We start from the raw sequence: 18,778 nt of genomic DNA, 5'->3' as shown, positions 1-18,778 counted from the left end.
ATGTAGTCTGGATCTATCCCTAGATCGACACTCTAGATGTAGTCTGGATCTATCCCTAGATCGACACTCTAGATGTAGTCGATATTACATTTAAGTTAAAATATAAGCAACGTTTATAGACTTCAATAAAATTGAAGCAACTTTAAATTGACTGTTATCGCATAATTACGCTAATACTACGCCATGTTAGCTTTAGACCTAATTAGATTTGTAAGCCTGTAACCGAATTTACATTTATTTATTTTTTACTTTGAAAAACTATAACAGTCAAACTAGAGTTTTCCCCCTGGGTTCCACGACAATTCGTTCACTGACATTTTGTTCACCGACAAATCGTTCACGACTTTTCGTTCACGCGACTATTCGTTCACCAGACATTTCGTTCACCAGAGAATTCGTTCACGCGACATATCGCTCACGGACTATTCGCTCACAGACAACTTGTTCACCGACAACTTGTTCACCGACAGTTGGTTCACGACAAATCGTTCACGCGACTAATCGTTCACGAACAATTCGTTCACAGACAAATTGTTCACAGACAAATCGTTTACTGAATATTTCCAAAAACAACAAAATTGCTAGAGATCGGGCCTGATCCGAAATTCTTTGTAAATTTGTGTTTGTTTGTTGTTAATATTTTGTTAACGAGGACAGTATGTAATAAAAAATTATACTTAAAAGAAAAAAGAGATCTTACAAGCAAGCTGAAACATTTAAATGGGCCCTCACTTTACTATAGGTAACATTTTTACTTTCAACATGTAGGCCTTCTTTTACACTCATGTCCATTATGTGGTCTTGTTCGACCTACCCATATTTGCTTATCTTCTTAATAGCGGTCCAGATGTTTAATTAACATACCCATTTTATTGATATCTTATTAACAAAAACAAATCTTATCTTATATAATACAGACGTTTCTTCAAAAAAAGAAGATGATTACGTCCTACGCGTCATGCATTCTGCCAAGTCACTGGTTTTCCTGGCTAGCTCAGACACACTAGTATTTTTTCCACAATCCTTTCAGTGTTTTTACGAGAGATAATTTAGATTTTTAACAATGGTACTAGATTTGGTACAATATATGGTTTCACTGTTCTACTCTGAACGTCACATACTAGATACAGATCTAAGGTTAATACTTATCAATTAAGACATCTAAGAAAAAAAAAACTAATTACATATAGGCTACAACACAAGGAAATATTTTGGTTCCCTATCAAAAAATTATAATTTATTGCAAAACAACAAAATAAAAATGTTTCAATAAATTTGTTATTGAAGTCAAAGCAATCAAATTAGTCTACCAATGGGTGGTCACATATAGAAACAAGTTAACTAAAATAAAAAATAAAATAAAACTTCTTTTAAACTTGATGGAAAGTACTATACTAGTGTCTAGTAGATATTTTCAATGTTAACAGATTGGACATGTGTATAGGCAATGTCCAATAAAGTTTTATTTCCAGAGGAGCCAGTCTGTCTAGCACTTAACTAGGTGTTAACTAGAGTATCCAGATGAATGGGTAGATTCCCGGTAGATGAAAAAAAGAAGGGGGTGTAAAGGTATATTAAAGGTGAAAGTAAAAATGTTACCTATAGTCAAGTGAGGGCCCGTTTACATTTTTCAGCTAGCTTGTAAGATCTCTTTTTTTATATTTTTTTTTATTTTAAGTATAATTTTTACCACATTCTGTCCTCATCAACAAAATATTAACAACAACAACAACGAAATTAAATAAACTCGGATTTGACCTGATCTCTAGAAATTTTTTGCATTTGGAAATAATAGTAAAAGTTTTAATGTAAATAAATTAAACACGCGACGAGAATATATAATATAAACAATATGTTACTATCCAGTGAACGATTTGTCTGTGAACAATTTGTCCGTGCCGTGAACGAATAGTCGCGTGAACGATTTGTCGCGTGAACGATTTGTCGTGAACCAACTGTCGGTGAACAAGTTGTCGGTGAACAAGTTGTCTGTGAGCGAATAGTCCGTGAGCGAATAGTCGCGTGAACGAATAGTCTGGTGAACGAAATGTCTGGTGAACGAATAGTCGCGTGAACGAAAAGTCGTGAACGATTTGTCGGTGAACGAAATGTCAGTGAACGAATTGTCGTGTCCCCTTCCCCCTGTGGCCAACGAGCTAGTAATTCTTTTCTCAGCGATATACATCAACTGTTAAATTTCTAGGAAACCGTTAGAGTAGTATTCGAGATCAGCGTCCACCCTCCACGAAGCAGTGACTTGAATAGGGTAGTGTAAAAAGAAACTTTATTTTTTTTTTGTTGAAATTGAATCGAAACAATGATAATTATGCATGATTCGATTCGATACATAGCATTTAGATTTTATACAGGTAATTCGTGTCAAACTGCTGCTTGGCACTGACGGATCCAGAACTTTTGAGTGGGGGGGGGGCGATTTTTTTCCAAACCCTAACCCTAATGCCCAGTAAACCCTAACCCTATGCATAAACGTGCGTATATATATATATTTATATATATATATATATATATATATATATATATATATATATATATATATATATATATATATATATATATATATATATATGAGAATTTTTAAAAAAGCAGCATTTCTCAACCTTTGGTGAAAAACAAAACAACTGGGGCATCGCTATAAGGTTTTCAAGTGGGGTTCGGGGCGAAGCCCCGACGCCAAAAGCGTTTTCTTGCTTTTTTCACTGCAGAAAAGTATTCTCCTGACATCTACAGCTCATTATTCATCAATGGAGTTCGGGGCGAAGCCCCGACGCCAAAAGCGTTTTCTTGCTTTTTTCACTTCAGAAAAGTATTCTCCTGACATCTACAGCTCATTATTCATCAATGGAGTTCGGGGCGAAGCCCCGACGCCAAAAGCGTTTTCTTGCTTTTTTCACTGCAGAAAAGTATTCTCCTGACATCTACAGCTCATTATTCATCAATGGAGTTCGGGGCGAAGCCCCGCCGCAGAAAGAGTTTTCTTGCATACTTCACAGAAGAAACGTATTCTCCTGACCTAAAACTCATTATTCATACTATTAAAAAAGGATCTTTTGAATAATGTTGTACTTGAAAAATATTCTAATATGAATTTATAGGCCCTTAATACATTGCAAAAAATCCGATTTGTTCCTTGAAAAGATAAGATACCCCACATATTTAGATTTTGGCTTTGAGGATCTCCGCCGAAAAAAAATTATTCGATAAATAATATTCAATAAAATCAAAGTATAAATGAGTTATAGTCCCAAATTTATTTAACTAGAAAAATATCAGATTGAGTAAAGGTTAGAAAAAGGCGACTATGAAAAAATGATTTGGGTTTAGAACTCATCTCATTCATTTGAGTTTAGAACTCATCTCAATCGTGACTCTTATACTGAAAAATTTCGTTTGAATTCTAATTTTTTGAATGCAAAGTCTTTCTTAAAATAGTTATGATAAATTCATGTGAAATTACACAAACTCTGTCTGGAAATGGGAGGAGCGGTAGAGTGAAAATGATTAATCCTCGCTCCTTTAATAGTTTCTGCTAAAGATTGCATTTGGCATTAAAGAATAGGGGTGGGGCGACTCGATATAAGAATTTAATTTATAGTATATATAAATTATATTAGTGACAGATGTTTTTGTTTTGTAATTTCCTAACTGTAATACAAAAAGAATAAGTATTGGTTTGTCCGATGGGGGAAAGGCGATTGCATGAATCGCCCCTCCCACCTGGTACAACCCTTTTTTATTTAAATTTTACTAATGATAAAATTTGAGATTAGAGTGTGGTACGACATAATATACAATCAGTTCACATATCAATATATAGTTTATATTATATAGATATTCAACTAATTTTGTTCACAAACTATGATTCTCCATAAAAATAGGACCGCCCCCCCACTCAGAGGGCTAGAGTGGGAAGGGCAGTACATGCAATTTTCCCCTCCCCCAACCTGACAGAAACGGCCAAGATACAAGAAGGCGAGCGACATAATATAAATCTATATATTAATTCAACTAATTTTGTTCACAAACTATGATTTCTCCATTAAAGTAGGACCGCCCCCCCCCCTCAAAAGGTTTAGGTGGGAAGGGCAGAAGAGATAAATTGGCAAACAGGGAACGACATAATACAAAGATCGGTTAAAATATCAATAACAAGTTTTAATCACATAGATATTTAATTGATTCTGTTAGCAAGCTGTGATTTCTACAAAGAAATTGGACCGCCCCCCCCCCACTGGAAAGTTTATTGGTGGGGGTTCGGGATTGATACCATCGCCCCCTCCCGACCCCACCAAATCGGCCAACATACTAGAAGGGGGGGGGCGAAATAATCTAAAAATAGGTTGAAATATAAATAATTAGTATATATTATTAACATAAGTAATGAATTCGTATACAAATTGTGTGAATTCTATACTAAAATTCGTCCCCCCCCCGGGGGGGTGGGATCGGCCGAGTGGGGGGGGGGCGATCGCCCCTACCGCCCCCCCCCCTGGATCCGCCAGTGGGGCTTGGCCTGTCTGTATGTGCAACACGCTGGACGCGACTGTCCGTCATGTTCAACACTGGATTGTTTGACCAATGTTTAACTAAAGACAACACAATACGTAAACTGGGCCGTAAACAAATTATGTGTACCGATTGATTCAATCAAAAATGTTTTCAGTTCTTTTACACTAAAAATACAAGTACATTAAAAAGGGGGATTGTCTTTCCTTGTCAACTGCATCATGTGATTTGCCGCGTGATTAGCCTTGTCAGTTTTTAAGACTGTACCAGGACACGCGGATCGATATGCGAAACTAAAAAGTTTGAACTTTTTTTTATATTTCTACATCTAGATTTGAGCCATCTGTTGCTTTATCCTTTTAGCGTTTTTTGTTTTTTTTTTTGAGTAACAGTGTTTTATAGTTAAAAGACCAAAAAAAGGAAAAAAAAAGGTAGATTCTTTTATGATGTTGATGTTTTCAAACGCTAAGTCTGTTGTTTTGAAGTCATAGTCGTTTCGGTCACATTGTTTCTTCACTAGATTGCAAAGAATGAGGATAAAGAATTTTATGCTGAAATATGCTGTGATGTGTATTTTTTCTTTTGTGGCCGTAGAATTTCTGGCTTCTCGAATCCTTAGTTTTACTTGTGTGAGGACGAACTTTAACGAGTTAAAACCAAATGCGCTTAATGTTAAAAGAGTTAATAGTAGTGTTCTGTTGGATAGTATCAAGAGAAGGACTTATTTCACTCTACCGCCAAAGCAGCCCGCAGAGCTGTGTGTCCAAACAGAGAAGCGAAGTCTTCGACTTTCTAGGGATGTTCTGGACAGAGTCTTAGATGAAGGGTTCGGTGTTCGGGATAGCTCTTTGATAGGAGAGGATATAGAGTTAGAACCAGGGGATGTCCCCACCGTGGCTCATTATGTGTGGTGTGGTAGTAAGATGTTCATGTTTGAGGACTACCTTGGCTTGCTGAGTGTGGTGCGCGTGGCTAAGCCCTTGAAGATCGTGTTCCACTACAACTCTGTCCCCAGCGACCCCACCCGTTACCACACGTGGTTTGAAGAGATGTCTCAGTCTCTGCCAAACCTGGTCATGCAGCACACGGACAGGGTTCTGGGGTGCAACTCCACCGACGCCCTGGACTACGCCCTGGAGCAGCTCGCCGCCAGCTCCCACGGAGGGCTGTACTTTGGTGAAAGGGCCGTGCTGACGTACGTCCCCGCCCAGTGGAAGGTCGTGGACCGTATCACGTATACTCTCCCAGGGGCCCGCAGCAGCGAGCAGAAGATCGTGTTCGTCCGGACAGGCATCACGGACAAGGACACGACCCTCGAGAAGTTCAAATCTGACGTCATCAACGCGTCATACGAATGCGTGTCGTCGGAAAGGTTGAACGAGGCGATGCGAAGCTCTTTGAAGTCCGAGTCTCTCTCTCCTTGCCTTGCTCTCACGGGTCCCCTGTATCCAGAACACATACTCAACGACAGCTCGCCTTTTGGGAAACTTGCTCGGATGTTATATTATGGAAAATCGGAAAACCTTAACGCTGTGCAAACTCAGGTAAAGAAATGTAAGACAAAACCGAAAAAACTAAATTATTACACCAATTACACTGTCTAGTTTTGGTTAATGTCAGGATTCGTAGTCAAGAATGATTAGCTCTCGTCATCACCAACCTTATATCAGCTCATCCTGTCTTTTTGTCTGTCTGGTAAAATTAAAAAAAAACTTTATTTATCCTTTATCCCATTCTCGGATCAAGTTGAAACTTGACACAATTATTTCATTGTTTCTACCAAAACACGAATTAATAATAATAATAATAATAATGACTACTCGTTCATTTCTAACATAATAATAATAATAACTTAACCAACTAGTTAATTAATTAGTGGTAATTAATTAATTTTGTTTGATGTTGAAGATGGGAAATAAATCTTACAGTATTGAGATATATGGCTGCAAGTGTGGAGCTCTTCCACTTAGATAATCCGTTTATAAAATATTTATATCTTGCTTGTTTGAAATGTATAATAATAGCAGGTCACAGATGTTGTTTTTATTGATTCTGGTGGTGGTCAATAATTTCTCATGCTATACATTTCTCGTCATGCTTCATTATTGCAAGGAGTTTTTCCCGTTAGTTTTGCACAACCAAGATCTTCTAGTAACAATCCAACTAATAAGGCGCTAGGCCAGATGTTCATGTACTTCTTGTTGTTTATTCAACTCTTTACTAATTATAAAAACATTTGAGTCGATTGCGGGAAATCCCGCTGAAGCCTTTTTTTTGTTTTTTTAAATTGTAAGCCAAAAATGTATTTTAAAATAAATATTTGAAAACTAATAACGGGCATTTTTCACTGTATGCCTTTTTTTAAATTTATGTTAGAGTTGTTTTAGAAACACCTGTTCCTTTTCCAGTCAGTTTCCACAACAATTTATTTTTTACTTAGCTTTTATCAACTCTGTCTGTCTGTCTGTCTGATAAAAAGTGTGTACATGTTATTTCCCCCACACCCATTCTCGGATCAAGCTGAAACTTCCCACAATTATTCATTGAGAGGAAAGACGTGAATCAATTTAAAAAAAAATATATAATTCATTATTTTGTTTAATAGCAATAAGGGAAACTAATACTTCAGCATTCACATATATGACTAAATGTGTTGGATTTAGTCCGCTTGAATAATTGTTAAAGCAATTTCTCCCTCACGCATACTACGATCAAGTTGATACTACAAATATTTATTGTACCTAACAAAACATGAATCAATAAACAAAAATACTCAATTAGTCAATTAATTATTGGTAATTAATTATTTTGTTTGTTATCAAATAAGGGAAATAACGCGTACATTATTGATAGATATAGTTTTAAGGGGAAAGTTGTTCTCCTTTAGATAAGCTTTGTTGTTTTTTTTGTTTTTTTTTAAAGGATTGTTTATATTTTGCTTGTTCTTTCATTTCTACTCTCTAGTACTGTTTGTTTCTTTGTTTCTGAAGACAGAATGAAGTATTTAGAAAAAATGATATAAAAAGTGAAGTGTGTTTTCTTCGTGTTGTCATGTGTTCATTGTGTTCATGTGATCATTGTGTTCATGTGTTCATTGTGTTCATTGTGTTCATGTGCTTTTTACGTTTCTTCTTAGTGTGTTGTGTCAAGCCTTTCAGTTCATCATCTATTCGCGGTAATAAAAATGGATTCGTTTTAAAACCTCTGAATTTGTAATGAATTCATTAGTGAATAGTGATGTAATATTACAAAAAGAGCCTCTAATATCGCTAGACTGCAACAGAACGGATTGGTCAAGTGGCACTTAACAACACCGACCACTTAGCCTTCAAAAGTTCTTTCAACTAGACGTCTCTAACTTTCGTATAAAAAGAATTAGTGGCCAAAGAAGGCACAAGTGATATCGGTAAAATTACAGTTTATGACAACGGCTTTCTCTGCAAGAGATGCGGAAAAATGTGTAGGGCGCATCTGGGATTGCGTGGTCATACTTAATCTTCGGAATCGAAGACATTGCCATGATTGGATTGAGTTGGACACTAGTTGAGAACATTTTGAGTTGGACACTAGTTGAGAACATTTTGAGTTGGACACTAGTTGTGAACATTTTGAGTTGGACACTATTTGAAAACATTTTGAGTTGGACACTAGTTGAGAACATTTTGAGTTGGACACTATTTGAAAACATTTTGAGTTGGACACTATTTGAAAACATTTTGTTTAAAATCAATCAGGTACTTGAATTCTTTTTTTAGTGCGTGTGTGGCATGGGAAGGGAGTTTTCACTAAGAATAGATTTCTGTCTGATCTATGGTGTTGCATCATGGGTCTGAACCTAAATTAACATATGCAGCCATTTAATTTAGGTTTCTAACATATTTGACAGTGACAGTTGTTACTGGTTTATATATAAGGGACTTACCCTTCCATTCATATTCTGAGCACATACAGTTCATGGGGACATTGACATCTCAACAGCGTCTTTATTTTTTTAGATAGTGACAGACGGGAAGACGAACAGCACAAAAACAATAAAGACCTCCTCTCCCAGGGGCCAAGACAAGTATTATCTATTTCCTTAACTTCTTTAGCTTTTTTTCTTTTATGGAGAAAAGAAAGTTATTTATACAAAGCTTAGATCAACTGTGTCTGTCTGGTAAAAATGTTTGTACACGTTATTTCTTCCACACCCAATCGCTGATCAAGCTGAAATTTTGCACACTTATTTCTATATCTGAAAAAAAAAATCAATTAAAAACAAGATTACAAAGACAGTTTGTGTGGAAACACAAACTCAAAATCGGCCCCCGAAGTGGTCCACCCAGGCAGGCTTCAATATTTTCAGAAAGAACATCCAAATGAAATTATATCAAAGACAAATGAGAGATAAGAATGGAGAAAGAAGGTTGACAGATCTTGTGTAGTGCCCCAACGGTACAGCAGATCAAAGGATAGGTGCAAGTGAATGCAAAGTTAGATGTGAACCTGGCCTAACTTGTTCCCCTTTCAGACCTTGTGGTCTATAGGGCAGATGATGTAAAGTTCATCTGTATTTTGTGGCCAACGGTTAACGAGGGTGTCATGTAGCCAGCACAACGACCAACCGCATTTACTTTTTCCCAACTAATATCAGGTACCCATTGGAGCTGGGTGGTCTCAGAGGCGCCTAAGGATTCCGAAGTTGAAAATCCCAGTCTTCACCACGAGTCGAACCCGGGACCCCCTGTTCGGAAGCCAAGCGATTTACCGCTCAGCTACCGCGCCTCTCCTGGCCTAACTGAAGTCTTATAATTGATGTAATTGTTTTGAAAAGGCTCAATCTCTTATTCGAATGCTCAAAAAAAAAAAGAAAATATTTTCGCATTAATAAAAAAAAAATCCACGAAAATGAAGTTTACAAGATTACTGTTCGTTTTAATTTAGTTCTAACTTATAATGCATACTAATTAGCTTTTTCTCTTTAAAAAACTGCTTGCATAACTGATTTTAAAAATTAGATTTTTCGCTTTCAGAAAAAAAAGTAGCCTTAGAACTTTGAATGGTCTAAAATATTGTGATGTCGGATTTTCAATACCTTTTCTAGTTTACGATATCTAAACGGGACGGACGGACAGACGGACAGACATTTGCACAAAACTAATAGCGTCTTTTCCCCTTTCGGGGACCGCTAAAAATATTAATTAGTACATTAACTATTGTAATTAATTATTTGGCTCGAAATCGAACAAGGGAAAGACATTGTACTTGAATGATGTGGTGGTATAAGTTGAGCTAGTCCACTTTATACTTTGATTCAAAGTTTGAAACTAAAAATACAGAACTATAAAACCTTCTACTTTCAAAAGCACTTCTCTAGAGCTCTCGATATCGAGTCCAGGTCACTGAACCTTTTTTTTTTTTGGTTATAAATGTATTTACAAAGTGTTCACGGTAATGTACATCCAGACACCAGCTTCATTCTTCCCTAACCCCTTTCCCAACTGGTCCAGATAGGTGATAGGAACATAGCGTGTTGAAAAAAGTGATAGGAACATAGCGTGTTGAGAAAAGTGATAGGAACATAGCGTATAGAGATAAGTGATAGGAACATAGCGTATTGAGAAAAGTGATAGGAACATAGCGTATTGAGAAAAGTGATAGGAACATAGCGTATTGAGAAAAGTGATAGGAACATAGCGTATTGAGAAAGCTAAAAGCATGAAATAACGCTAAACGAAAACGGTAAAAAAAATAATTCTTATCTCAGAAATGTATGGCTGTTGGTCTAGATCTATTACACATTTAATTACATGACTGATTCAAACAAATTGATACAACTACGCTTAATATATGCTTTGTTTTGAAAAAAAAGTATTTTTAAAACTATTTTTCAATTTCTTTCATTTAGTTTCTATTAAAATATTGAAATATTTGCATGTGTTTGTTACTATATCGACTTCTATCACTTAAGAAGTGATAAGTCGCCCAACAAGATGCATTTGTTTCTTAAGTTAAATTCCTATAACCTCACTAAGACAGACGAAACACTGTAGGAGTGATTTAGTCACTAAGACAGACGAAACACTGTAGGAGTGATTTAGTCACTAAGACAGACGAAACACTGTAGGAGTGATTTAGTCACTAAGACAGACGAAACTCTGTAGGAGTGATTTAGTCACTAAGACAGAGACGAAACACTGTAGGAGTGATTTAGTCACTAAGACAGACGAAACTCTGTAGGACTGATTTAGTCACTAAGACAGACGAAACACTGTAGGACTGATTTAGTCACTAAGACAGACGAAACACTGTAGGAGTGATTTAGTCACTAAGACAGACGAAACACTGTAGGAGTGATTTAGTCACTAAGACAGACGAAACACTGTAGGAGTGATTTAGTCACCTGGATGACAGCTCAACGACCAATTGTTTTATCATTTAATCTCTACAACAACAAAATATTTTAAACATTACTAAAAAAAGGTCCTAACTTGTTTACGCTTTGGTCTCACCAGAACCCAGACGAGGTGATCCCGTCCATCAGTCACTTCATTACATTGGATGGTGAGGACAACAAAGTGGTCAACTGGACATTTAGCAACTACGCCAGCATTCTGTCAGCGCTTTACATTGGCGGATTTCAAAGGTGAGCTCTGTTACAAAGTCAAAGGTCACGCCTCTCACTCTTATCCAATTGGCTTGTGATATGTATATAGCCCATTTTGCGCTTGCCAGATTGGCTTGTTATAGATATATTAACCCAAGTCTTAAAATATGTTTTTATTGTTTATGGTCTGTGTGGCTGAGAGGCCAAAACCACTTGGCTACGTCTTGGCCACCTAGCAAGGGGGCTTGAATTCGGATGCCAACTCGTGCCAGAACCAATAGTTAGAGCAAGCCTCAACACTGACCAGCGACGTCACAACCTGTGGGCAGTGGAGTCCAATAGCTCTCTGCCACGTTGTACAGACCTGTGACGTGGCAGCGAGCTATTGGTTTTCACTGTCCACATGTTGCGACGTTCCAGGTCAGTGTAAAGGCTTTCTATGACGATTGATCTTTCTCGAGCAGAGTTTTGTTTGCTGAGCGCCCAAAGGCAGCACGTCAAGCTTCTCGAAATACCCCTCCTCCCCTGCACCGAGCATACTATAAGCACGAAAGATGATCTATTAATAGAAATTAAAACGTGTACAGAATATTGACAGGTGAAGAATGCCTTGTGGAAGTCGACTTTCGCGAGACATTCTTCATGATGATCTAACTAACAGAAGGCAGGATAGGCGCTGGTGTCCACTTCTTAGGTATACTGATGTATGCAAACGCGACATGAAGCTTTTCAAAATCGACAATAACAGCTGGGGAAAAGTAGCACTGGATAGATGCACATGGAGAGCGAGCATAAAAGATGGTTCCCGGATTGCAGATGCCATACACAACTGTAGTGGAAAGAAGGGTGAAAGAAGGGTGAAAGTACAACGGCGCCTGGTGATTACAGATGTCTGACCTTCGACTGCAGCTGTGTATCAAGAATTGCCCTTTTTAATCACACACAGTAGCAAAGTGAAAAGATCACCCCTCGAGATGTAAAATGGTACAGAATTGACAGGTAATTGATACGCAGATTCTCCGTTGTTTGTTTTACAAACTGCAGACGTTCCTATGGAAATGAAGATTATTAGGTCTTAGCCATGTCACGAGTTCCTCAGGGCTCATAAAGGGTTCCTGCAGGGAACAGTACCAGGGAAATTAAGGAGAAGCAGATCGAGAAAGCGATGACAACATTAAAGAATGAATGAGTCTCTTTGTTCTTTTTTAATTGTTTCGAATGTTCCTTCATTTTAAAGATTACATCCTAGACCAAATTTCCCGCGGGACGTCGGGTGATTGCAGCAGGCCGGAACATCCATCGAACGCATTACGCAGGCAAGGCAGCCGTCCTGTTTGTAATAGAAAGAGACTCTAGTAAAGGCCAAAGAAAAAGACGAATGGAAGGAGACGGTCTAGAGAATAGAGATCATGTGTGGTGCCCCAGACTAAGGGATCGGTGAAGGTGAAGCAGGACTGCAAGGGATGCCATTCAAACTTAGGATCATTGTGACGACAGTTCATACCACACGACCAGGTTACCTTAAAGACACTGTTTTCTTCACATGAAGGTCGTTCGAATTGTCTTGATGCTTCTGGCATGCAGTGGCGTAGCTATGGTGGGGGGATGGGGGGAGAAGTTGATAATCCCCCCAGGGCACTAGCGGATCCAGAACTTTGGAGTGGGGGGGGGGCGATTTTTTTCCAAACCCTAACCCTAACGCCCAGTAAACCCTAACCCTACGCATAAACGTGCATACAGCGCGCGCGCGCACACACACACGCACACACATATATATGTATATATGTATATATATAAATATGAGAATAAAAAAAAGCAGCATTTCTCAACCTTCGGCGAAAACCAAAACAACTGGGGCAGCGCTATAAGGTTCTCTGGTGAAGTTCGGGGCGAAGCCCCGACGCCATAAGCGTTTTCTTGCTTTTTTGACTGCAGATACGCATTCTCCTGACAAGTACAGCTCATTCTTCACAATGTAGTTAGGGGCGAAGCCCCGACGCCATAAGCGTTTTCTTGCTTTTTTCACTGCAGAAACGCATTCTCCTGACAAGTACAGCTCATTATTCATCAATAGAGTTCGGGGCGAAGCCCCGACGCCATAAGCGTTTTCTTGCTTTTTTGACTGCAGATACGCATTCTCCTGACAAGTACAGCTCATTCTTCACAATGTAGTTAGGGGCGAAGCCCCGACGCCATAAGCGTTTTCTTGCTTTTTTCACTGCAGAAACGCATTCTCCTGACAAGTACAGCTCATTATTCATCAATAGAGTTCGGGGCGAAGCCCCGACGCCATAAGCGTTTTCTTGCTTTTTTGACTGCAGATACGCATTCTCCTGACAAGTACAGCTCATTCTTCACAATGTAGTTAGGGGCGAAGCCCCGACGCCAAAAGCGTTTTCTTGCTTTTTTCACTGCAGAAACGCATTCTCCTGACAAGTACAGCTCATTATTCATCAATGGAGTTCGGGGCGAAGCCCCGACGCCAAAAGCGTTTTCTTGCATTCTTCATTGCAGAAACGCATTCTCCTGACATCTACAATTCATTACCCATAAATGAAGTTCGGTGCGAAGCCCCGACGCCAAAAGCGTTTTCTTGCATTCTTCTCTGCAGAAACGTATTCTCCTGACATCTACAACTAATTATTCATAAATGGAGTTCGGGGCGAAGCCCCGACGCCAAAAGCGTTTTCTTGCATTCCTCACTGTAGAAACGCATTCTCCTGACCTGAAGCTCATTATTCATACTATTAAAAAACGACCTTTCGAATAATGTTGTACTTGAAAAATATTCTAATATGAATTTATAGGCCCATAATACATTGCAAATAAAACCGATTTGTTCCTTGAAAAGATAGGATACCCCACGTATATAGATTTTTGCTTTGAGGATCGCCGCCGAAAAAAAACTAATTCGATAAATAGTATTCAAGAAAACTCTAGCATAAATTGTGAGTTATAGTCCCAAATTTATTTAGCTAGAAAAATATCAGATTGAGTAAAGGTTGGGAAAAGGCGACTATGAAAAAGTTATTTGAGTTTAGAACTCATCTCAATCATGACTCTTATACTGAAAAATTTCGTTTGAATTCTAACTTTTCCAATGCAAAGTCTTTGTTAAAATACTTATGATAACTTCATGTGAAATTACAAAAACTCTGTCTGGAAATGGGAATGGCGGTAGAGTGAAAACGATTAATCCTCGCTCCTTTACTAATTTCTGCTAAAGATTGCATTTGGCATTAAAGAATAGGTATGGGGCGACTCGATATAAAAATTTAATTTATAGTATATATAAATTATATTAGTGACAGATTTTTTAAATTTTGTAATTTCTTAACTATAATACAAAAAGAAAAAGTATTGATTTGTCCGATGGGGGAAATGCGATTGCATGTATCGCCCCTCCCACATGGTACAACCCTTTTTCATTTAAATTTTCTAATGATACAATTTGAGATTAGAGTGTGGTACGACATATTTACAATGGGTCACATATCAATACGTAGTTTATATTATATAGATATTCAACTAATTTTATTCACAAACTATGATTCTCCACAAAAAAAGGACCGCCCCCCCCAGCACTCAGAGGGCTAGAGTGGGGAGGGCAGTACATGCAATCGCCCCCCCCCCCCTCATCACACCGAATCGGCCAAAATACCAGAAAGGGAGCGACATAATATAAAATTTATATATTAATTCAACTAATTTTGTTCACAAACTATGATTTCTCAATAAAAACGGACCGCCCCCCCCCACTCAAAGGGTTTAGGTGGGAAGGGAAGAAGAGGTATTCGTCCCCTCCCCCCACCAATCGGCAAACAGGGAACGACATAATATAAAGATCGGTTAAAATATCAATAACAAGGATATAGATATTTAATTGATTTTGTTAGCAGGCTGTGATTTCTACCAATAAATTGGACCGCCCCCCCCCACTCGAAAGTTAAGGGGGGGGGCGGGATTGATACCATCGCCCCCTCCCGACCCCACCAAATCGGCCAACATACTAGAGGGGGGGCGAAATTATGTAAAAATAGGTTGAAATAGAAATAATTAGTATATATTTTTAACATAAGTAATAAATTCGTATACAAATTGTGTGAATCCTATACTAAAGTTCGTCCGCCCCCCCCCCTTCGGGGGGGGGGTCGGCCGAGTGGGGGGGGCGATCGCCCCTACCGCCCCCCCCCTGGATCCGCCAGTGCCCCAGGGTCCCAATTGTTAGGGGCCACCAAATTCGATTTTTTTACATTAATAATTAAATTTACCCCATTATCTCATGTCAGATGTCGAATGTCAAAATGCAAAGGCCTCTGAAGAGGTCAAGCTCCCCCACCCGGGGCCCCAAATGATGGCAAATTCCTAGCTACGCCACTGCTGGTATGATTTCTTTTATATCGAAACTTTTGAATACACTCTTTGTATCTAGAAACGATGGTTACCTTACCTTAAACCAGCGTTACCTAAACCTTTTTTCATTAACGGAACACTTCGCACATTCTGAATATTTAGCGGAACATTTTCCTTATTTGTTTGTAGAGATTAACTCACGTCGTGGTCCACTAGTTAATTATTCCCGTAGTTCCCGGAATACCTATTTAGGTCTCAAGGAACACAAGGGTTCCGTGAAATACAGTTTGAGAAAAACAGCTTTAAACCAAAAAACAATATTGAAAGTCGATAGCTTTGTGACGTATATCTGGATTCTGAATGTGCATTTGGCGCGGTCATAGTTCCTTATCAAACATAAGCATTCGTCCTCTTATTTACAATCAACATGATCGAACGGATTAACGACATGCCGTGAGTTCGATTAAAAACATTACTAATCCGTAAAAGAAAGTGCCCTGGTTCCCCTGTATTTTAGCAAGTCTACGTGGCAGATTGTGTGACATTTGCTAATGTGTAACACGGGATGCAGTAGACAACACAATGACTAACCACATAGGTTTCAACGCCAACTAATATTAGTACCAGTTAGAGATTTTAGGACTCAGGGATGGATTGAGGAGTGGACAGAAGACTCTTCAGTTCCTTGACCAACGGAATGTCATTCAGTGGCCTGGAATGAAGGATTGGCTCTTTATCGGCCCTCTCTGCCCGAGGAATCTACATCAATTGGATGATCATTTAATCAAATCGCATTCGTTTTGTGAGCCACATTCAGGCTTTCATTGCCGTGACTATCATTCATATTTGTACATTTTACAGACACCTTACGGGTAATGGACTGGCGTCACCAGAGGCTGCGGTCCCTGTTTGTGTGTATCCGAGACAATAATTACTACAGGGCTGTTGTCGTCACATATTTATACCTCGATTCCTTTGTTTTGACTCTAAGCTTTACATTTATCATAAGTATGAATTTAATTCATACAATTACCAGGATAACTTTTTTTTTAAACCACTTTTTAGCGAAATTTATAAAAATAAATCAATTCATTTCATTTATAAAATTGTGCTAAGACTCACACAAAGCGGAGTGCACAGCAATAAGTTATTAGGCTTATGAACAAGGAAGAGCAGTTATGTTTACTTTTACAAAGCTTACATCAACTCACTTTGTCTGTCTGTCTGTCTGTCTGCCTGGTAAAAGTTGGAACACGTTTGTTCTCTCATTCCCTACTCTCGGACCACGTTTAAACTTTGCACAATTATTCATTGAACCTGACAAGACATGAACCAATACAAAAAAATAATTAATTAACTGTTGGTGATTAATTATTTTCTTTGATTTCGAAATAAGAGAAATAAATGCTACTTAATGAGAGATGTGGATATATAAATGAATTTAGTCCCCTTATTACGTTTTGACGCGTTTTTTTTTCTCCCACTTCCCATTCTCGGATTAAGTTAAAATTTTGCAAAACTATTCATAGTCGATAACAATATACGAATCAATCCCAAAAGTAACCAATTAGTTAATTAATTAAATAGCTTTGTTTTATATATAGCAGAAAGGGAGCTAAACCCTGTCATTTTCAGATAATTGGTAGTAATTAGCGGTTACTACTCCTAAGATTAGCTTCGGTTTTAAAAAAGTTTTTTTTTTCTATTGCTCTTTTTTAAATTGATTTTTTTTATGGTGAATAAGAAATATTGACTAAAAAAATAATTTGGCAATTGACAGTAACAATTTCGATTATCCGGACATTTTGGGGGAAAAGGCTGTCCGGATAATCAATCGTCCGGGTAACCGAAAGCTGAACATTATAAAACGGTTCATTTCACCAACAACAATGAATAAAATTCATACGAGGGTATTGCACCGTAGGTAAAGCTAAAATGAAAGTAAAATGTACAGTGGAACAAAGCCTAATGCGTAGTAGACTACATTTATGGAGAGAGATTTCATTGCTGATCTTTCGCTGCACACCAACAAGACCACTTAGATACCGCACTGTAAAACAAAACACACACAAAAAAAGAGGCTGCCCGGATATTTCACCTTCCGGATAAACGACGCTCTAGTCACCACTCTACTGTAATGTTATTTTGAATCTTTATAAACCGGGAGCTTACCAGTTTCCTGGTTCGAACACAATCTTTTAGTTTACGTTTAGAGACAAATTTAAAGCAATAATCTCAACGATCTGTTAGGCTGGTCATGTCTATTCTGTTGACATAATCTGTGAAAAATATCTACAATTTACCGGCTAACCCAATAAGGCAGGATATCGCCTGAAGCAATATGTTCATTTAATATAAAAACAATCTGATCGAATATTAATCTTGAGCATGTCATAGCGTTAACTTAATCTGATCAACAATAATTAACAAATACAAGGTCGCACCGCTAAATGCGGCGTTTTTAGAGGATTCTGAATGGGGAATAGCTGCTATTAGTTTTGTATTGTTCACCTGTCCATCTGTCCTTCCCGTTTTGTTCGCAAAAAAAGTAGAAAAGATATGGAAAATCCGATTTCATGATATTTTAGACTTTTTAAAGCCCTGGTGAACGGCCATTTTTTTTTCTTTCTGTCTTAAAGCAAAACATTTAATGACTTCATTTTTGTGTAAAAGCCATATCTATTCAGTCGCCCAGCCCTGGCTTTTTGTATACTTCTTAGTTTGTACATTTACATACTTCTTAGTTTGTACATTTACATACTTCTTAGTTTGTACATTTACATACTTCTTAGTTTGTACATTTACACACTTCTTAGTTTGTACATTTACACACTTCTTAGTTTGTACATTTACATACTTCTTAGTTTGTACATTTACATACTTCTTAGTTTGTACATTTACATACTTCTTAGTTTTAATTTACACACTTCTTAGTTTGTACATTTACATACTTCTTAGTTTGTACATTTACATACTTCTTAGTTTTAATTTACACACTTCTTAGTTTGTACATTTACATACTTCTTAGTTTGTACATTTACATACTTCTTAGTTTGTACATTTACACACTTCTTAGTTTGTACATTTACACACTTCTTAGTTTTTACATTTACACACTTCTTAGTTTGTACATTTACACACTTCTTAGTTTGTACATTTACATACTTCTTAGTTTGTACATTTACATACTTCTTAGTTTGTACATTTACATACTTCTTAGTTTGTACATTTACACACTTCTTAGTTTTAATTTACATACTTCTTAGTTTGTACATTTACATACTTCTTAGTTTGTACATTTACATACTTCTTAGT

At 37.7% G+C, this 18,778-nt stretch overlaps 1 protein-coding gene across 1 annotated transcript in view; it reads left to right on the top strand.

The window, feature by feature from the left end:
* The first annotated feature begins 4,795 nt into the window (after positions 1-4,795).
* Positions 4,796-18,778, top strand: part of LOC106061088 (uncharacterized) — a 32,206-nt gene continuing 18,223 nt past the window's right edge. The window contains exons 1-2 of the mRNA XM_056015889.1: positions 4,796-6,068; positions 11,019-11,149. Of these exons, the coding sequence (XP_055871864.1) occupies positions 5,055-6,068; positions 11,019-11,149 (1,145 nt within the window). The 5' untranslated portion in view covers positions 4,796-5,054. The remainder of the gene's footprint in view (positions 6,069-11,018; positions 11,150-18,778) is intronic.

Source organism: Biomphalaria glabrata, chromosome 17 (assembly GCF_947242115.1).
Source record: "Biomphalaria glabrata chromosome 17, xgBioGlab47.1, whole genome shotgun sequence".
In the NCBI taxonomy this organism is placed as follows: Eukaryota; Metazoa; Mollusca; class Gastropoda; family Planorbidae; genus Biomphalaria; species Biomphalaria glabrata.
Note: the sequence above shows the minus strand (reverse complement) of the source record. Positions and strands in the feature narration are given on the sequence as shown.